This window comes from Mobula hypostoma, chromosome 13, assembly GCF_963921235.1.
Source record: "Mobula hypostoma chromosome 13, sMobHyp1.1, whole genome shotgun sequence".
NCBI classification, from domain to species: domain Eukaryota; kingdom Metazoa; phylum Chordata; class Chondrichthyes; order Myliobatiformes; family Myliobatidae; genus Mobula; species Mobula hypostoma.
The window spans coordinates 66,439,473-66,457,854 of record NC_086109.1 but is presented as its reverse complement, the minus strand read 5'-3'; the positions used below and the strand labels follow the sequence as shown (position 1 = coordinate 66,457,854).

The 18,382-nt window shown below is 40.9% G+C and overlaps 1 protein-coding gene across 4 annotated transcripts in view; it reads right to left on the bottom strand.

The window, feature by feature from the left end:
- Window positions 1–18,382, bottom strand: part of LOC134355651 (zinc finger protein basonuclin-2-like) — a 106,491-nt gene that overhangs the window by 31,079 nt on the left and 57,030 nt on the right. For 2 of the 4 annotated variants that reach the window (XM_063065877.1, XM_063065881.1), the window contains exons 2-3: window positions 13,458–13,560; window positions 2,443–2,678 (exon numbers count right to left, since the gene is read on the bottom strand). In XM_063065877.1, coding sequence (XP_062921947.1) covers window positions 2,443–2,678; window positions 13,458–13,560 — 339 coding nt within the window. Of the gene's footprint in view, window positions 1–2,442; window positions 2,679–13,366; window positions 13,561–16,709; window positions 17,078–18,382 lie in introns of those variants that run through there. The other 2 variants (XM_063065878.1, XM_063065880.1) reach the window with 2 other exon arrangements.

The window sequence follows — 18,382 nt, the reverse complement described above, 5'->3', positions numbered from 1 at the left end:
ATACTAACAACATACTACCATGAAACTGCCACAAAAAGTCAGCTGGTCTTAACCTATCAAAGATATTCCCTCTCTCTACACCTCCACTATTGTCAACCTTCTCAGGAGCTGAAACTATTGTGGCTTGCTGTTGTTCCCCAGTGGTAATAAAGGATCCCGGACCTGAAGCTTTAACTGCATCTCTTTCTACAGATGCTGCCTGAACTGCTGAGTGTTTCCAGTATTTTATGTTTTTATTACGTCAGCAATCATTGCTACTACTGCATAATTATGTATCATTCATTGCATGTGATTTGTTAATGTTTGTAATTTATTCAAGAACAGAGATCTCACACCTTTCCTTTCACACACAAGCGTCTGAAAAAGATTCATTTAATTGATTATAAAAAACAGAAAATGATGGAAATACTCAGCAAGACAAGGAGCATCTTTGGAGACAGAAATTGAGTTTATGTTTCATCTCGGGGACTTTTCAGCAGACCAAGGAAACATTAGGAATATTTTTAATTTGTAGAGGGACTGGATGTGATAAGGAAAGGGAGGGAGATAGGATGGGGACAAGAGGAGGTTAAATATTACATTTGACATTGGTACCATCTGAGAGATGGTAGTGAAGGCTTGCTGATGACAATTGATTTATGTGGAAGAGTTGTAAATTGGAAGAGATGAGTGAAAACAGAAAAGCAAGAGAGATGTAAAACAGGAAGAACAATGGGAAACTAAAATAAAACAGTTTGTTGGAAATACTAAGCAGATCATCAACTTACTAGATAAGCTTCCACCTTCTCCCCCTTAGATCATATCTGATATTGGACACCCTGCAAACATCATACAAATGATTTTCTAATAAGGAATAAAGAACAGTAAGGCACAGGATTAGGGCCTTTGGCTCTCCATGTCTGCAGCAAGTATGTTGTCAATCTCAACCAATTTCATCTGCTAAGCAAGGTCTGTATACTTCTGTTCCCTGCCTGTTAACGTGTCTGTCTAAATGTCTTTAAATCTTGCTTTTGTATCTGCTTCTACTACTTACTAGAAAAATAGGATTTGTTTTCAATGGATGCTTGATGGCTGGAATTTCTCAATGGACCTGTTCTTTATATTTCTACCATTGTTTAACAGTTCTGTAGGATGCTGTAAAATGAGGTAGAAGATGGGAAATGTACCATGATTCTCTTCATTTTATTACACTGAAATAATTACCTACTACAGAGGATTCTGTTTAATTGGGCCATTGGTTAATTGGGGCAGCCGCTTATTTGGAACAACTCTATTTATTTACTTATTGAGGTATAGTGTGGAATAGGCCCTTCAAGCTGCACCACCCATTAGTCCCCAGATTTAACCCTAGCCTAAACACAGGACAATTTACAATGACCAATTAACCTGATAACTAGTATGTCTTTGGACTGTGGGAGGAAACCAGAGCACTCAGAGGAAACCATTGCGGTCATGGGGAAAAAGTATGAACTCCTTGCAGGCAGTGGAGGGATTTGAACCCATGTCATTGTTACTTTAAAGCATTGTGCTAACCCAAGAAGAACAAAAACTAATCGAAAATATCCAGGATTCCCTTCGTTTATTTGGGACACTCTACTGCTCAATTGGGGACAGGAGGTTGTTGTCGAACAGTTTCTAACTAGCATCACTTGTGTGGCCGTTAGACTCGCCCTCTACTCGTGCTTAGAGCGAAGATTTTAAATAGCGCCAATTGTGTGTGTTTATGTTTGAAAAGCAGTGAACTCACTGATAGTAGGTGAGAAATAAGCAGTAAGATAATTCAGAACAATTTTTCTCACTGCGGTTTCATTAATTCAGGCTTGGAGATGCCAGAAGCAGCTGGGAGTGAAAATGAAACGATTTCACTATTTCAACAAGTTAAGAATTACAAAGAATTTGAAGGTATTGACAACCATTTTGAATGTTACAATGAAAAAGAACAGTTTCAGGATGCAATCATTGAAAGCACTGTATGAAGGCAGTCCATTATCTGTACTGGGCTCCCAGAGGTGCTACCCCTCCCTCTACACTCCATGCAAGGCTGCGTATATCGGATGAATTACATTGCGGATACCTATTAGCAACTAAGACACAGTTTTACAGTACTGTAGTAGTATTAGTAGTGTTATCAATTGTTCTGTATTTCATTGTTCAAGTGCATAATTTCTTACTCAGTTAGACTGTAGTTTGTTTTTTTTTTAAACTATTTTCATAAATTTCGGCTCATTGAGGTAGCCACTTACTTCATTGGGCCAAAATATACCGGTCCTGATGTGTCCTAGTTAACCAGAATCCACTGTGTATATTGAATGGAGATTGTAAGGAGTGTTAAAATGTGGGAAGTAGTTGCCTCCTATTTCTGTGTTATTTTACTACACTAAATATAGCATCCCAGTGGGCTGAAATCTTAAGTATCAAGGCCAGATGCCAAGGCTGAGTTACCTGCAGAATGTAACCACGGATGTAATCTTGCAGTGTCCATCCCAGAGAATGCAAGATCTGGAGAACTTCCTCTTGCTTGAGAACACTGAAAAGACGATCCAGTAGGATTTTGAGGCGAATGGGAATGGCCTGGGTTCCATACAGCATAAGACTACTTATGTCAAATACTACATTTGACTGGACTATCTCAACCTGGCTTTGTTGATATAGGTGATTCACTCGTAGTTTGTCGAGGGCTGCAAAGAAATAAAAGAGAAAACATTAAGAAACAATTCCCAACCTAGAGAAAGTCTTTAATTCTGACAACTTCAGCCTTGTAAACGCATTATCTTACAGAATTGACGATATGCTTAATCAGGTGAAATTTCTCCTTCACAACTATGTACATAAATATCTACACAATAAAGGCAAATATTTATGTACGTTGTTGCCAAGCCTATTGAAGAACAATGTATAATTTTGACCAAAGTTTCAAAGGCGTGATACTCAATCCTTATTCTATATAATAGATCTCAAAAATTCAACATCCTCACTGCTTCTTTAAATAATGCACTCTAAATGATATTAGTCTTATTTACAACTTCTTTCTAGGCTTTCTGCGGTCCCACCATAATACGTAAAGATAATAATGAATATTGTCTTTGATTCTCAATGTTGATTTCAAGGGACTTAGTCAATTTAGATGCTAATGGTCAAACCATAAGATATAGGAGCAAAATTAGGCCATTTGGCCCATTGAGTCTGCTCCACCATTTCATCATGGCTGATCCATTTCCCTCTCAGCCCCAATCTTCTGCCTTCTCCCCATATTCCTTCATGTCCTGAATAATCAAAGAACTATCAATTTCTGCATTAAATATACCCAATAACGGCTTCCACAGCTGCCTATAGCAATGAATTCCACAGATTCACCACTTGGTGAATTCCATACGCATTTCTTCCTCATTTCCATTCTAAATGGATGTCACTCTATTCTGAGTCTGTGCTCTCTGGTCCAAGACTCCCCACCATTGGAGACATCCTCTCCACATTCACTCTATCGAGCCCTTTCAACAATCGTAGTTTTCAATGAGATCCCCCCTCATTCTTTTGAATTCCAGTGCGTACAGGCCCCGAGCCATCAAGTGGTCCTCATATGGTAATCCTTTCATTCCTGAAATCATTCTTGTGAACCTCCTATGAACTTTCTCCAATGTCAGCACATCCTTTCGTAGAGGGGCCCAAAACTGCTTGCAATACTCCATGAGGCCTCACCAGTACCTTATAAAGCCTCAACATTGCATCCTTGATTTTAATTCTAATCTTCTCAAAATGAATACTAACATTGCATTTGCCTTCCTCACCACTGACTCAACTTGCAAATTAACCTTTAGGGAATCCTGCACGGAGACTCACAAGTCCCTTTGCACCCAAGATCTTTGAATTTTCCTTCCATTTAGAAAATAGGTTATGTTTTTGTTTCTCCTACCGAAGTGCATGACCATACACTTCCAGACACTGTATTCCAAATGCCACATCTTTGCCCATTCTCCTGTCTATGTCCAAGTCCTTCTATGGCATCCCTACGTCCTCACTACTATCTGCCCCTCCACCTATCTTCTAACTTGGCCACAAAGCCATCAATTCCATTATCCAAATCATTGATATATAACGTAAAAAGTATTAGTCCCAACCCAGACCCCTATGGAACAGCACTAGTCACTAGTAGCCAACCAGAAAAAGCTCCCCTTATTTCCACTCTTTGCCTTCTGCCAATCAGCCAACGCTCTATCCATGCTGGTGTCTTCCCATAATACCACGGGCTCCTAACTAGTTCAGCATCCTCACGTGTGGCACCTTGTCGTAGGCCTTATGAAAATCCAAGTGCACAACATCCACAGATTCTCCTCTGTCTACCTTGCCTGTAACTTCCTCAAAGAATTCCAACAGATTTGTCAGGCAAGACTTTCCCTTAAGGAAAACATGCTGTAGAAGAGTTACATCTACAGAAGTCAAGCTATAGAAGAGTTGGCCTGAAAGGCACTAACATTGGGAACAGCGAACAGGTAGCACCTCTTTCACAAGCAGGATTAGTTTGATGAGAACAATCAAAAAGAAGAATAAATCAAGGAAGGTAGTGCACCCGTGGCTGACAAGAGAAATTAGGGATAGTATCAATTCCAAAGAAGAAGCATACAAATTAGCCAGAGAAAGTGGCTCACCTGAGGACTGGGAGAAATTCAGAGTTCAGCAGAGAAGGACAAAGGGCTTAATTAGGAAGGGGAAAAAAGATTATGAGAGAAAACTGGCAGGGAACATAAAAACGGACTGTAAAAGCTTTTATAGATATGTAAAAAGGAAAAGACTGGTAAAGACATATGTAGGTCCCCTGCAGACAGAAACAGGTGAATTGATTATGGGGAGCAAGGACATGGCGGACCAATTGAATAATTACTTTGGTTCTGTCTTCACTAAGGAGGACATAAATAATCTTCCAGAAATAGTAGGGGACAGAGGGTCCGGTGAGATGGAGGAACTGAGTGAAATACATGTTAGTAGGGAAGTGGTGTTAGGTAAATTGAAGGGATTGAAGGCAGATAAATCCCCAGGGCCAGATGGTCTGCATCCTAGAGTGCTTAAGGAAGTAGCCCAAGAAATAGTGGATGCATTAGTGATAATTTTTCAAAACTCGTTAGATCCTGGACTAGTTCCTGAGGATTGGAGGGTGGCTAATGTAACTCCACTTTTTAAAAAAGGAGGGAGAGAGAAACCGGGGAATTATAGACCGGTTCGCCTAACGTCGGTGGTGGGGAAACTGCTGGAGTCAGTTATCAAGGATGTGATAACAGCACATTTGGAAAGCGGTGAAATCATCGGACAAAGTCAGCATGGATTTGCGAAAGGAAAATCATGTCTGACGAATCTCACAGAATTTTTTGAGGATGTATCTCGTAGAGTGGATAGGGGAGAACCAGTGGATGTGGTATATTTGGATTTTCAAAAGGCTTTTGACAAGGTCCCACACAGGAGATTAGTGTGCAATCTTAAAGCACACGGTATTGGGGGTAAGGTATTGGTGTGGGTGGAGAATTGGTTAGCAGACAGGAAGCAAAGAGTGGGAATAAATGGGACCTTTTCAGAATGGCAGGCGGTGAATAGTGGGGTACCGCAAAGCTCAGTGCCGGGACCCCAGTTGTTTACAATATATATTAATGACTTGGATGAGGGAATTAAATGCAGTATCTCCAAGTTTGCGGATGACACGAAGCTGGGTGGCAGTGTTAGCTGTGAGGGGGATGCTAAGAGGATGCAGGGTGACTTGGATAGGTTGGGTGAGTGGGCAAATTCATGGCAGATGCAATTTAATGTGGATAAATGTGAAGTTATCCACTTTGGTGGCAAAAATAGGAAAACAGATTATTATCTGAATGGTGGCCGATTAGGAAAAGGGGAGGTGCAACGAGACCTGGGTGTCATTATACACCAGGCATTGAAAGTGGGCATGCAGGTACAGCATGCGGTGAAAAAGGCGAATGGTATGCTGGCATTTATAGCAAGAGGATTCGAGTACAGGAGCAGGGAGGTACTACTGCAGTTGTACAAGGCCTTGGTGAGACCACACCTGGAGTATTGTGTGCAGTTTTGGTCCCCTAATCTGAGGAAAGACATCCTTGCCATAAAGGGAGTACAAAGAAGGTTCACCAGATTGATTCCTGGGATGGCAGGACTTTCATATGAAGAAAGACTGGATGAACTGGGCTTGTACTCATTGGAATTTAGAAGATTGAGGGTGGATCTGATTGAAATGTATAAAATCCTAAAGGGATTGGACAGGCTAGATGCAGGAAGATTGTTCCCAATGTTGGGGAAGTCCAGAACGAGGGGTCACAGTTTGAGGATAGAGGGGAAGCCTTTTAGGACCGAGATGAGGAAAAACTTCTTCACACAGAGAGTGGTGAATCTGTGGAATTCTCTGCCACAGGAAACAGTTGAGGCCAGTTCATTGGCTATATTTAAGAGGGAGTTAGATATGGCCCTTGTGGCTACGGGGGTCAGGGGGTATGGAGGGAAGGCTGGGGCAGGGTTCTGAGTTGGATGATCAGCCATGATCATAATAAATGGCGGTGCAGGCTTGAAGGGCCGAATGGCCTACTCCTGCACCTATTTTCTATGTTTCTATGTTTCTATAAGATCCACAAGCTAAGTAATTTCAGACAAAAGGTGTTCCTAGTTTGGAAGCTCCACCATGCCCCATAGAAAAAGTAACAACCTTAAAGTCAAGTGAAGACCTTGCTCCAGCAGAAAATCCATGACCTTAAGCACCGATGATGGATGGAAAGAGCATAAGAGGCTGCTCAGTGACCGGTTGACAGCCATGACATGCTGAAGTTTTTAAACAGTGTTAAGCTTACCAATGACTAAATCATCTAAGACCCACCACATTGAGAGGTAAGAATGGAGGGGAATGTAACAAGGACAGAGAGAGCATGCATGCCTATGGAAGGAACACATTGAAGTCCTCCTCATTCATGACTCTGCCCAATCGCACCACAGTAAAGACAAAAATTCCAGCCGATAAACAATTGAATTTTTATTTTGTTACTCAAACACACCATTAAAAATAATGTTACATGACAAACTATGCAAAGTCACTATCTTGCACACTGTCAACAAGTAATAATAAATACAGAGGCTCAAAAAGGATCTCGTGCTTTCACGGTGCTTATGAGAAATAAACTCTTCTCGGGCTTCAAGCTGGGTGCAAGTATCGATTATAACCAATGTTTCTATGACAAACTCTGCCATCTTCTTCAGGGACGACGCCTGGGCAAGTGTAGTCCAGTGGTAATTACACCCCTGTTTTCCGTCCCTCCTGATTGGTCAGTCCTCACTCAATCAGCTTTCCACTCTCGTTTACAATTGAATTCCAGTTCCTACTTAGAGTGAGGTGCCGTTGAAGTTAATCCTATGGCCATTGGAAATGCAGTGTTCTGCTATCACCAATTTCTCTGGGTAACCCAAACAGACACACTTCCTGTGCTCCTTGAAGTGGGTTTACACCGCGCATCCTGTCTGGCCGACATACGCTGCTCCACATTCACAGGGAATCCTGTAAACGCCATCTTTGACCTGCATAAGCTATAACCTGAGCTTCATTATGGCTTGTAGATGGTATTAAACTGATGTTTCTTCAGGACCCTGGGGATCCTCCGGAAACCATGGAAACATAGGGAAGACAGGCGGTAGCAATGGGTTCCTCCTCAACGTTAGGTTTCCTGGTTTTTCAGTCAGCCCTTTTTCAGAGGCTCAAAATTGCAAATTTTAGAAAGATGTTTCTTGTGTTGGAATCTATCCATAAATACAGCATTTTTTGTTCACTACAGCAAACAGATAAGTTAAATGAATTATCTCCACAACAGAGCAATCTTAGAGGCAGGTTAAGGACTGGGAAATGCACTGATCATTTGAATTACTAATTACTTCCAGTCAGATTAAACTTTTAATACGTCAATGTTGAAAATAGAGCTTCCCAAAGGGTCCAGAAATATGCTCAGCTACTTCAGGACTAAGGAGAATTCCAATTCTATAATGGACTTTTACTCCAAATAAAACATGCTCATTATATTTTAAATTAAAATATTTTATAGCTGCACAATTAATAAAAATGTACATCTTATGCATGATTCCCTGCACTTAATCAAAAACAGAAGATACTGGAAATGCTCAGCTAGTATAGATGAGAAAAAAAACAGAGCAGATGGTTCAGTTCAGAGACGCTTCGTCAGAATTGAAAAGATGAGGAAGGTAGTTGTAAAACAGCAGGGAGGGTGGGGCAAGGGGCATTGATGCTTCCTCACTGCACTCATGCAGAACCCAACAGTGGCATTACTTTTGCTGTGAATTTTTACTAGCTTCTTCACCTTCATGAGGTTATTCTCTGCCTTTTCCCTTCCTTCCTCAGTTTCCATCTCACACGATAGGCTAGCCACTCACATCTATTACAAGCCTAATGACACAACAAGCATCTCCACCGCTCTTTGTCCCATACTAGCTCCTGTAAGGACTCTATTCCATTCTCTCAGTTCTTCCATTTCCGTCTTATGTCCTCCGATGATGAGACTTTCCATACAGAGAATTTTTGAAATATCTTCTATCTGTCTGCATTGCAACTTCCCGCCCTACAATTGCTTACAAAGCGCTTGACCAGATCTCATCCATTTTCTATACCTCTGCTTTCAACTCCTCTCTTCCGAGACAAACTAAGGATGGAGTCTCCTGTCCTCACCTTCTACCCCACCAGCCTCTGTTTTCAAAAGATCATTCTCCACAATATTCACCACCTTCAAAGAGATTCCACCGCCAGATACATCTTTCCTTTTCTACCCATTCAGTATTTCATTGGGACCTTTCCCTTCATGACTTACTGGTCTACTCTCTTCCCATAACTACATACCCACTCCCCACTCCAACACTTCTTGTGCCACTTACCCTGCAATGGCAGGTGATGTTCATCACCTCTTCCCTCTCACTATTCATGACCCCAAACAGTCCTTCCCAGTGATGCAGTGACTCACTTGCCTTTCTTCCAATGCAGGGTCCTACCTTCAGCGTTCACAATGTAGTTTGTTCTCCATTGCAGAAACCAATTGCAAATTGGGCAATTGCTTTGCAGAACACCCGAATTCAGTGTGCCAGCCACTTTAATTCTACATCCCACTCCAAGCCATTGGTCTGTACGTCACAGTGAGGCTCAACACGAGTTTGAGGAAAAACCACGTCATTTTCTTTCTGGGCATGTTGTAGTCTTCTGCACGCAATACAACTTTAAAGTAACTTGATTTCTCAGCTTACATCAGTCATCCATCTGTGATAATAGTTCAGCAGTCTCATTCATTCTCTCTCGCTCTCTCTCACTCACTCACTCGTGCCCATCCTGCTATGTTGGGCAAGTCCTCCTCCTCTGCAGTCTGAAATGTCCACATTCTTTTGTCAATGTTCTCACCCTCTGACTGCTCCCATTCATTCACAGCACAGACAATCTGATTCACAGTTTATCTCCATGGTTCCGCCTATTTTACACTATCAGAGACATCGCACCTCTCACCCCCAGACAGCTTTTATCTTCGTTACTGTTCTGATGATAGATCACCCTGCTGAAACATTGACTCTGTTTCTCCTCCCACAAATGCAGCCTTACCTGCTGCCTATTCCCAGCATTTTCTTCTTGTTTTCAATTGCAATGATGCATTCAAGCTTGATTTCAATGTTTAACAGAATTTTGGATAGGTATACGAGTGAGAGGTTTATGGAGGGCTATGGTCTGGGTGGGAGTCAATGGGAGAAGGCAGCTTAAATGGTTCAGCATGGACTAGATGGGCCGAATGGCCTTTTTCTGGGCTGTATTTTTCTATGACTCCACTCATCCTCAGTTTTTATATTTTGTTCTTCACCTTCATGTCCCTCTGCTTGAAATTAATAAAATTGGGATTTTCCTTTTTTTTTTACCCATTTTCTTCTTTCAGTAACATTTATGTTAAAGTTTATGGCAGTGGATATAATTTAGTCTTCTGTACAGTAATGGCAAGTCTTCATTAATCTACTCCAGTTCTACTTTTCATCATGTTTTTTTCAATTTCCTCAATTCCCTGTTAAACAACGTCACTACAACCATTTTTTATTATGCATTCCAGTTTTTTTAAAAATGCAGATACTGAAAACCTGAAATAAAATCAGAGAATGCTGGAAGCCCTTAGTCAGGCAGCACCAGCTGGGGACGAATCAGTATTTCAGGTAAAAGACCCTCGTAGAACTGGAAAAAGGAAAAGGCAAGTGTTTTAAGCTACAAATATGGGCTTAAGTGAAAAGAGGGAAAGTCTGTCATAGGATCCAAGCCAAATTTATTAAGACAGTATTTTCTTTTTTAAAAAACAGCAGATAGAACAAATGATACAGAGAAAAATTGAAATAAATTCTGCCACATCTGTGAAAATAAATGGGTTCACTTAAAATTGTTAAGCTCAGTATTAGTTTGCCAATGTTTGTGCCCAAGGCAGAGGTTGAGTCAGATTGTTTAAAGTTATACTGTGCAGCATTGCAACATGGTGATCTGACGACAGACAGTTAAACTAAAACGGTGCTTTTAAATAGCAGGAGACTGAAACCTCAGGTCTGTCCCTACAAAGTGAACAGCTATATTCTGCAAAGTGGTGGCCCAATCTACATTTGTATTCTCCAAAGCCCAGGAGTCCACACTGTGAACGCTGTATTGAAAGAGGTGCAGGGATTTCTACTTTACCTGCAAGGAGGGATAGGAATGGGTAAAGGGGCTGACGTTACCTCTCCCTCAGTTGCACGAGAAAGAGCTGTGAAAAGAGCGTGGCTGGTGGAGACAGCAGAGTGGAGCAGAGAGTCAAAGGAACAGTCACCTCATAATACTGAAACAGGAAGAATGATGATGTATCTGGTGATGGAATGCAGTTTGAGGTGGCTGAAGATGGGGAAGATGACCTGTTGAATATGGAGGCTGATTGGGTGGGAAGTGGACAAGGAAAACTCCACTCCACATCTACAATCTGCCATATTAGTAGCATTCTGGGCTGGTGACCAAGTAAAATACAAGAGGTCAAGGTACGACCTCCGGAAAGCCGTCTTGTGCGAGGTGGCAATTCTGGACTAAACTTGAATCACCAAAGGATGCTCAACAGCTCTGCAGAGCTTGAATGCTACCACCTCTTATAAAGTGAAACCAAGTGACATAGGTGGCAACAAGGCTTTGCTCCCAGTTAACCTCAAAGTCATTTATGCTCGCTTTGACCATGAAAACATGGAGAAACCTTCACGGACTCCCTCAGCTCCCGATGACCCTGTGACTTCGGTCTCCAAGGCACACATGAGAACATCCTTCGGGACGGTGGGCTCACAGAAAGCATCCCGATCAGACAGGGCACTTTGCCGAGTACTAAAGGCCTGTGCTGATTAACTGGCTGGAGGGTTCATCAATATCTTTAACCTATCGCTTCGGCAGTCTGCTTCAGGCAGGCTTCAATTATACTGGTGCTTAAGCTGCTTCAGTGACTATCGTCCAGTAACACTTACATCCACTATGATAAAGTGCTTCGAGGGGTTGCTGATGAAACATATCAACTCCTTATCTGAGAAGTGACTTGCTTCCCAGCTGATTTGCCTTCTGTCACAGCAGGCAGACAGCAGATGTTATTTCATTAGGTCTTCACTCAGCCCTGGAACATCTGGACACTGAAGATCCATACATGAGGATGCCCTTCATTGACCATAGCTCGGCATTCAGTACTATCATCCCCTCAGAATTCATCAATAAGCTTCAAGACATTACCCTTGTGCAATTGGATCCTCAATTTCCTCACTTGCAGAGCCCAGTCAGATTGGATTGGCAACAACATCTTCTCCACGATCTCCATCAGTACAGGTGCACCACAGGCTGTGTGCTTAGCTCTCCTGCTCTACTTGACTTATGTCTATGAGATTAAGCACAGCTGCAATGCCATATTTAAGTTTGCTGATGGCACCTCTGCCGCTGGCCAAATCAAAGGTGTTGATGAATCAGCATATAGGAGGGAGATTGAAAATCTGGTCGAGTGGTGCCACAACAACAACCTCTCACTCAATATCAGCGAGGCCAAGGAGCTGATTATTGATTTTAGGAGGAGGAAACAGGTGGTCCATGAGACTGTCCTCATTGGAGGATCACAGGTAGAGAAGGACAACAACGTTAAATTCATCGGTGTTATCATTTCAGAGGACCTATCCCAGGTCCACTGCGTAAGAGCTGTTGGGGTAAAAAGCACAGCAGTGCCTCTGTTGGTATATTGACTAGCTGCTCATGGTCTGGTATGGAAACACCTACAAAAGGAAGTGGATATGGCTCAATCCCTCCCACAACTGACACATCCATGCAGAGTGCTGTAACAGGAAAGCAGGATCTATAATCAAAGACCCCAACCATCCAGGCAATTCCTCCTTCTCACTGCTACCATCAGGAAGGTACAGGAGCCTTAGGTCCCACACCTCCAAGTTCAGGAACACTTATTACCCCTCAAATCATCAGGCTTTTGAACCAGAGGGGACAACTTCAGTCGCCCCAGGACTGGACTGTTCCCGCAATCTGTGGCTTCACTTTCAAGAACACTTCCTTTCTTTCTTTTTCTTATTTGCAGTTTGTTGCCTTTTGCACATTGGTTGTTTGTGCATCCTGTTGGGTGCGGTCTTTCATTGATTTCTATTGCGTCTGTGAGGACCCTCAAGAGAATGAATCTCAGGGCTGTGTATGATGACATACATGTAATTTGATAATAAATTTACTTTGAACATTCTCTGACTAAGGGGTGAGGGTTTGAGAACAGATGTTGAAGAGGTTAACAAATGACTTTAACAATTTAATTTAAACCATTTTGGCTTTAAATTAAATTAAGTGTGGCTGTGTCTTTGTTTCAATTTGTCATGGTATCATTTTGCTCCAGCCACTTTTTAAAAGTGATTTTCTACATTGGTCTGTGCCCCTCCTCTCTGCACCTTAAAGCATGCTTGACTTCTCACCTTTGCAGTTCTGATGATTTTAACCTGAATCCTTACTTCTCAGCCTGGTGGTGCTGCCCAACCTGATGCGAGTTTCTAGTATATAATGTTTTTTTTTGATTTATGATCCATTTGTGTAAATCATCATCCTTAAAGTTTGGGCAGACTTAACCAGACTTGATCCATCAGCCATGCCCCCTGCTCCCTTTCCCACATTATAACCGTGAATCCCCTTTAAAAGGATACCTTTAAATGTTAAGCACTTGGAAACATTCTGAAGGGGACAGGAAAGGATCTATATAAACATAGACTTGTGTGGAACTATGGGTTGAGAGAACATGCATTGAGATGAACGGCTATATAATATCAGTGGTCAGAATGTTGCAATGCATACCATGCATTGTCAACTGGATAGGCAAACTGTTCCACCTTTGCAAGGGTGCCCAAGATTGCCGAAGGATGCCGGCATCTCCCGTTCTCCTTACCATGCACCACCCATCCATGTTTGCAATGGTCACATTGACGCACGTTGATCTTCCCAGCTTGATAGCACTCACAGTTACAGTTCACCAGTGTGCAGCGAATAGCCTGGAAACAGAGAGAGAATTTTACACAGTCGTCCAATGCAGATAAAGTCTTCATCCACATAGCACGAATGGCAGTACTGTTAAAGTAAACATATAAAATACATTGATATATCTTAAGTGTTAAATTTATTTAATCACTTTTCCACATAAGTCTTCATCAAAATTAACTGGATTATTTAGAGTGGCAATTAGTGAGTTAGAATTTACAATTTTCATTTAAAAATAATGCTGGTAATATTGTGTGACTGGTCAGTCACCTACACTTGCGACAACATCTGTTTTGACTCTGGTATAGATACAGGAGCCTGAAGGTGAACACTCAGCGATTTAGGAACAGCTTCTTCCCTCTGCCATCCGGTTCCTAAATGGACATTGAACCCATGAACACTAACCTCATATTTTTATTATTTCTGTTTTTGCACTATTTTTAATTTAACTACTTAATATACATCTATATACTTACTGGTTCTTAAGGTTGTTATAGGTGGGGGGGGTGGCAATGGGGACAAGCTCCCACTACCTATTAAATGCTCCCAATGGCATGCGCCTCAAATAGCCTCTGACAACCAAGTCCAGCTCCTGGCCTTCACGCGTGGCTTGGCTACTAAGCCCGGCGGAACTATTTCTACTGACAGGAGAAGGGGTAAAGGCACGTTACTGGTGCCTTAAAACCAGTTGCTTTGGGCAGATGGGGCTCCTCAACCATGGTTGGTAGCCCATCTAGGAGTCACCAAGTCCAATGGAAAGTTTATATGACTGCCATCTTCTGAAAAAAAAAGTTAACTAAAAGTGTATTCTTATAGGAACCATATCTAATAGTTCAGAAAACCTGCCAGTTTGAACATGCAAAATATAGAGGGTGCTGGATTAGAGTGCAGGACCATGAGATATAGGAGCAGAATTAGGCTAGTTGGCCTATCGAGTCTGCTCCAGAAAGTGTGAGGGACAGGCAGTCCTGTACCTCAAAAGATGGTACCGGGAGCAGGGTTTGAATCTACATAGAAAGCCTCCACTGGATTTCAAGTCTAACACCTTAACCACTCGGCCATTGCAAACCTTATTTATCAGAGATTTACTATAAACACACATATTAAGATTCCCATTGTAAAGCAACAGGGCAAAACTTTGTAGCAAAGCATCTTGGAGGCAACGTTTGATTTAAACTTCCCATTGAAACTTGTACTTTAGCAAGCACCAGATAGTATTATGTCCAATTATCTTTGAGCTGCACATACAGTATCTTGGGCTCCACTTGCAGGATTTAGAGAAAAAAAATGTAATTTTTTTTACAGTGCCTTTTAGGAAAGATTATCACCTTCACTAAACATGCCAAAATTATTAATATAAGTTTAGTGTTTGATTAAGAACTTCTTGTCGATGAATTGTAATTAAGAAATGTTGACACTTTATGAAGTGCTTTTGACACTCCATTCTTTAAATAAAGTTCCAGTAACTTTGACGTTTGACAATTTTGGAAAAACATCTTCAGATTAGTCATTTATGATTAAGAATTGAAGTGATGAATTAAGAATTTAAAAAAATATAGGTAATTTCCATAATAAGACAGATGAGGACATCAGACATCCTTTAGACATTAGAGCCAACCAGTAGGACTGCTGGCCTTTTTCTGTGTTATGAATTGTATGTAATCACAGGACTGTAAGCAACTAACTGAGAACACTTCAATCAGTATAATCCAGAATTATTTTATTCCTACTTTTAACTGTTTAGGGATTCATAGATTTTTAAAAAATCTATATTGTCCTCCAGCATTCCAACACAGTTGTGGATGATGTACTTATATTTACATTGTTTCCAGCAAGATAGAATTCAGATGAGTCTTTGTAGTCCTTTTTCCCAAATATTATAATGCAAAAAGGTTTACATCAATTTCCCAATTCTCCCTTTTCAATCGAAGAGTTTGTTTTTCAGCTGCTTTATACTTCTCCTTCAGCAGAATGAAGTAAAAAATGGTCTGGTGAAAACCTGGTACAAGGTATATGCATGATTGATTCAAATGTAGGCTGAAGTCTCTGGGGTCTGGATATTTTATGAAGAGAAATGTCCTTTGGTTTACGGTGTTATCCCAGCAATCTCTTACTTGTTAAGTGTGTATATTTTACTCATTCAACGCAAACATTGTGGAAAACCTTCCAACAGAATCGATTAATTGATTACGAACTTCAGAGCAAACTGAAGTTCACTGGTTTGTTCACATACATGTGCATAAGCACACATACCTGCAACGCTACAGATCAGGAACATCAGTCTACTTGTGAGAATTCCTAGTTAAATCAGTGCACTAGCAAAAGGATGGATTTATAAACACATATCCTGATAAATCCTGATTGTTGGGGCATGGAGGGCAATGGTCCCCAGTCTAGGTGGATAGGACTAGGCAGTCCAAATAGTTTCAGCATGGACTAAGTGGCCTGAAGGGCCTATTTCTGTGCTGTACTTCTCTATGACTATGACTCTAATTCCTCTGGTATCTCCAAAATAGCAAGCTGTATCTTTACAGGAATAGACATTTACTGTAGTTCCAAGGTTTAACCCTTAACTACAGAGTGTCAGGTTCCCTTTCAATGAAATTGCAAACAGATGTGATTCAGCAGGAGAATATCACTTGACAAAGTAGTACATTCTACAAGAAACCTCAAGACAGAAAACACTACAATAATACTACTTACTTTGATTTGTAACAATAACTATATACACAACAGAGTTTAATCTAATATAATGCATACTAGCTGTTGAATATATCATGTGGGCAATTAATAATTGAAAGTGACACAGTACATGTTTTATTTAGGTGTGATTCAATACCAAAAACATCTCCCAGTAGTTCAGTGGATTTTGACTAATGGAATTTCATTCCCTCTGTACTTACTCACTGCTGCACAATAGGGATATTGCCTGAGTAACATACGTTGGGGTCATTAAAAAAGTCACTTTTTTTTATTTTGTCCAGATGAACAAAACAGCCCTTGAACTGGCTGAATGCTCTCTTTCTCACAGGAACTACAGCTCAAGATCAAAGAGATTTTTTAAAAAAATTATGTTCCCTGTCAGAGAAAAATCAAGGGGCTTCCTGCAGAGAAAACACCTCTTACAGGACTTGACCACACCTCGGAACTAAGATAAACTTACCAGCATCTAATTCAAGTATGTGAGACAAAACCAGTCATATCTGGAAATTGTGAAGTCAGACAGAAGCAAGAGTTGTGAGAGTGGTATCTTGAGTCAGTGGAGCCACAGTGACAGGGTCTGAGCTCTTATTCAGGTTAATAGACGTTTAGTGTTCCAGGACACTGTGTACTTAAATAAAAACATGTTTTGTAATTTTAGTCAACCAGTTCAATGTCATGACTATAAAACTGCAGGCTTTAATATGGCAATGGAACTGCCATGACACAGAGACATAACAAGTTATACACATATGAAATTACTTTAAAATCATGCTAATGTACAGCAAGATGACCTCAGAAGTTCATTCTTCTTCACTCTAACTCCCATGACTTTATAAGTACTTTACTTGGGTTAAACTAATCTAACAGGGATGAATCAATCTGCTGACTAAAAACTTCTTCATTAAGAAGAGAATTGTCTTTAGGGGACCACAAGTTTTTTCTGCTAAATAAGTAAAATTGTTAGCTGGATTTCAAACTTCACAAAAAAAAGTCTGCGTGACTTTTAAAATCTTCATCCAAGTAGGAAAGCAATGGATTCAAGTCCACTTTAAATTAATATTTAAATGAGCTTTATTAATATGAAGCAGCTATGAGATTGCTGCAGTTTAAGAGTCTATAGCTATCAAAAGGTTGAGGGGAGACTCCTTTTGTCTTTTCTACAGCCAATAAATCTCCCTCAACTAACATTTATTTATTGAGATACCACACAGAAAAGGCCCTTCCGGCCCTTTGAGCTGTGCTGTCCATCAACCCTCTAATTTAATTTGAGGTTAAATTACCCTAGCCCATTCACGGGATAATTTACAATGACCAATTAACCTACCAACTGGTACATCTTTGGACTGTAGGAAGAAACTGGAGCACCCAGAGGAAACATACGCGGTCACAGGGAGATCATACAAACTCCTTACAGACAACGGCAACATTATTGGAAATAGACTAACAAGTTCTTTATTTTGTTTGCTCCTTTGGGAATATATACCGCATACAAAATATCTACAACAGCAGCAAATCAACTACTGAAAAAATTTAGAGGTTAGTAGGATCTTGATTAGTAACAACGTCAAAGGTTACGGGGAGAAGGCAGGAGAATGTGGTTGAGAGGGACAATAAATCTGCCACGATGGAATGGCAGAGCAGACCGAATAGTCCCTTTATGCTCCTGTGTCCTAATTTTGCTCCCATGTCTTATGATTTTATTACTCCCTAGCATTGTGTAAACCATCCATCATAATCGCTCTGAGTAGTTGCATCACTAATCACAGAACCTTCTGACTCTCTCTATCAACTGTCCCAGCCTTTCCCTGTGTTCCCATCCTATCTCTCCACAACACAACTATCCCACCCTACCCATTTAATCATCTGCCATTTTCCTTACACTCTGCCTCCAGCTAATCAGCCCACTTTCCACATAGCACTCAGCTAGCTTTTGTACTATGAATTTCAACTTTATCTAACAACCCATTAAGAGCCATTTTAGTAAACACCATCAGGAAGTCCATAAATCCTGGTCACTATTTCAATCTAAAAATTATTCCTTCAGTAAAATATAGGAAGCAGGCATAAATTTGAGAAGCCGTTAAAACTTACGGAAACAAAATAGCCTGGCGAAGAGATTACAATCACGGAGTA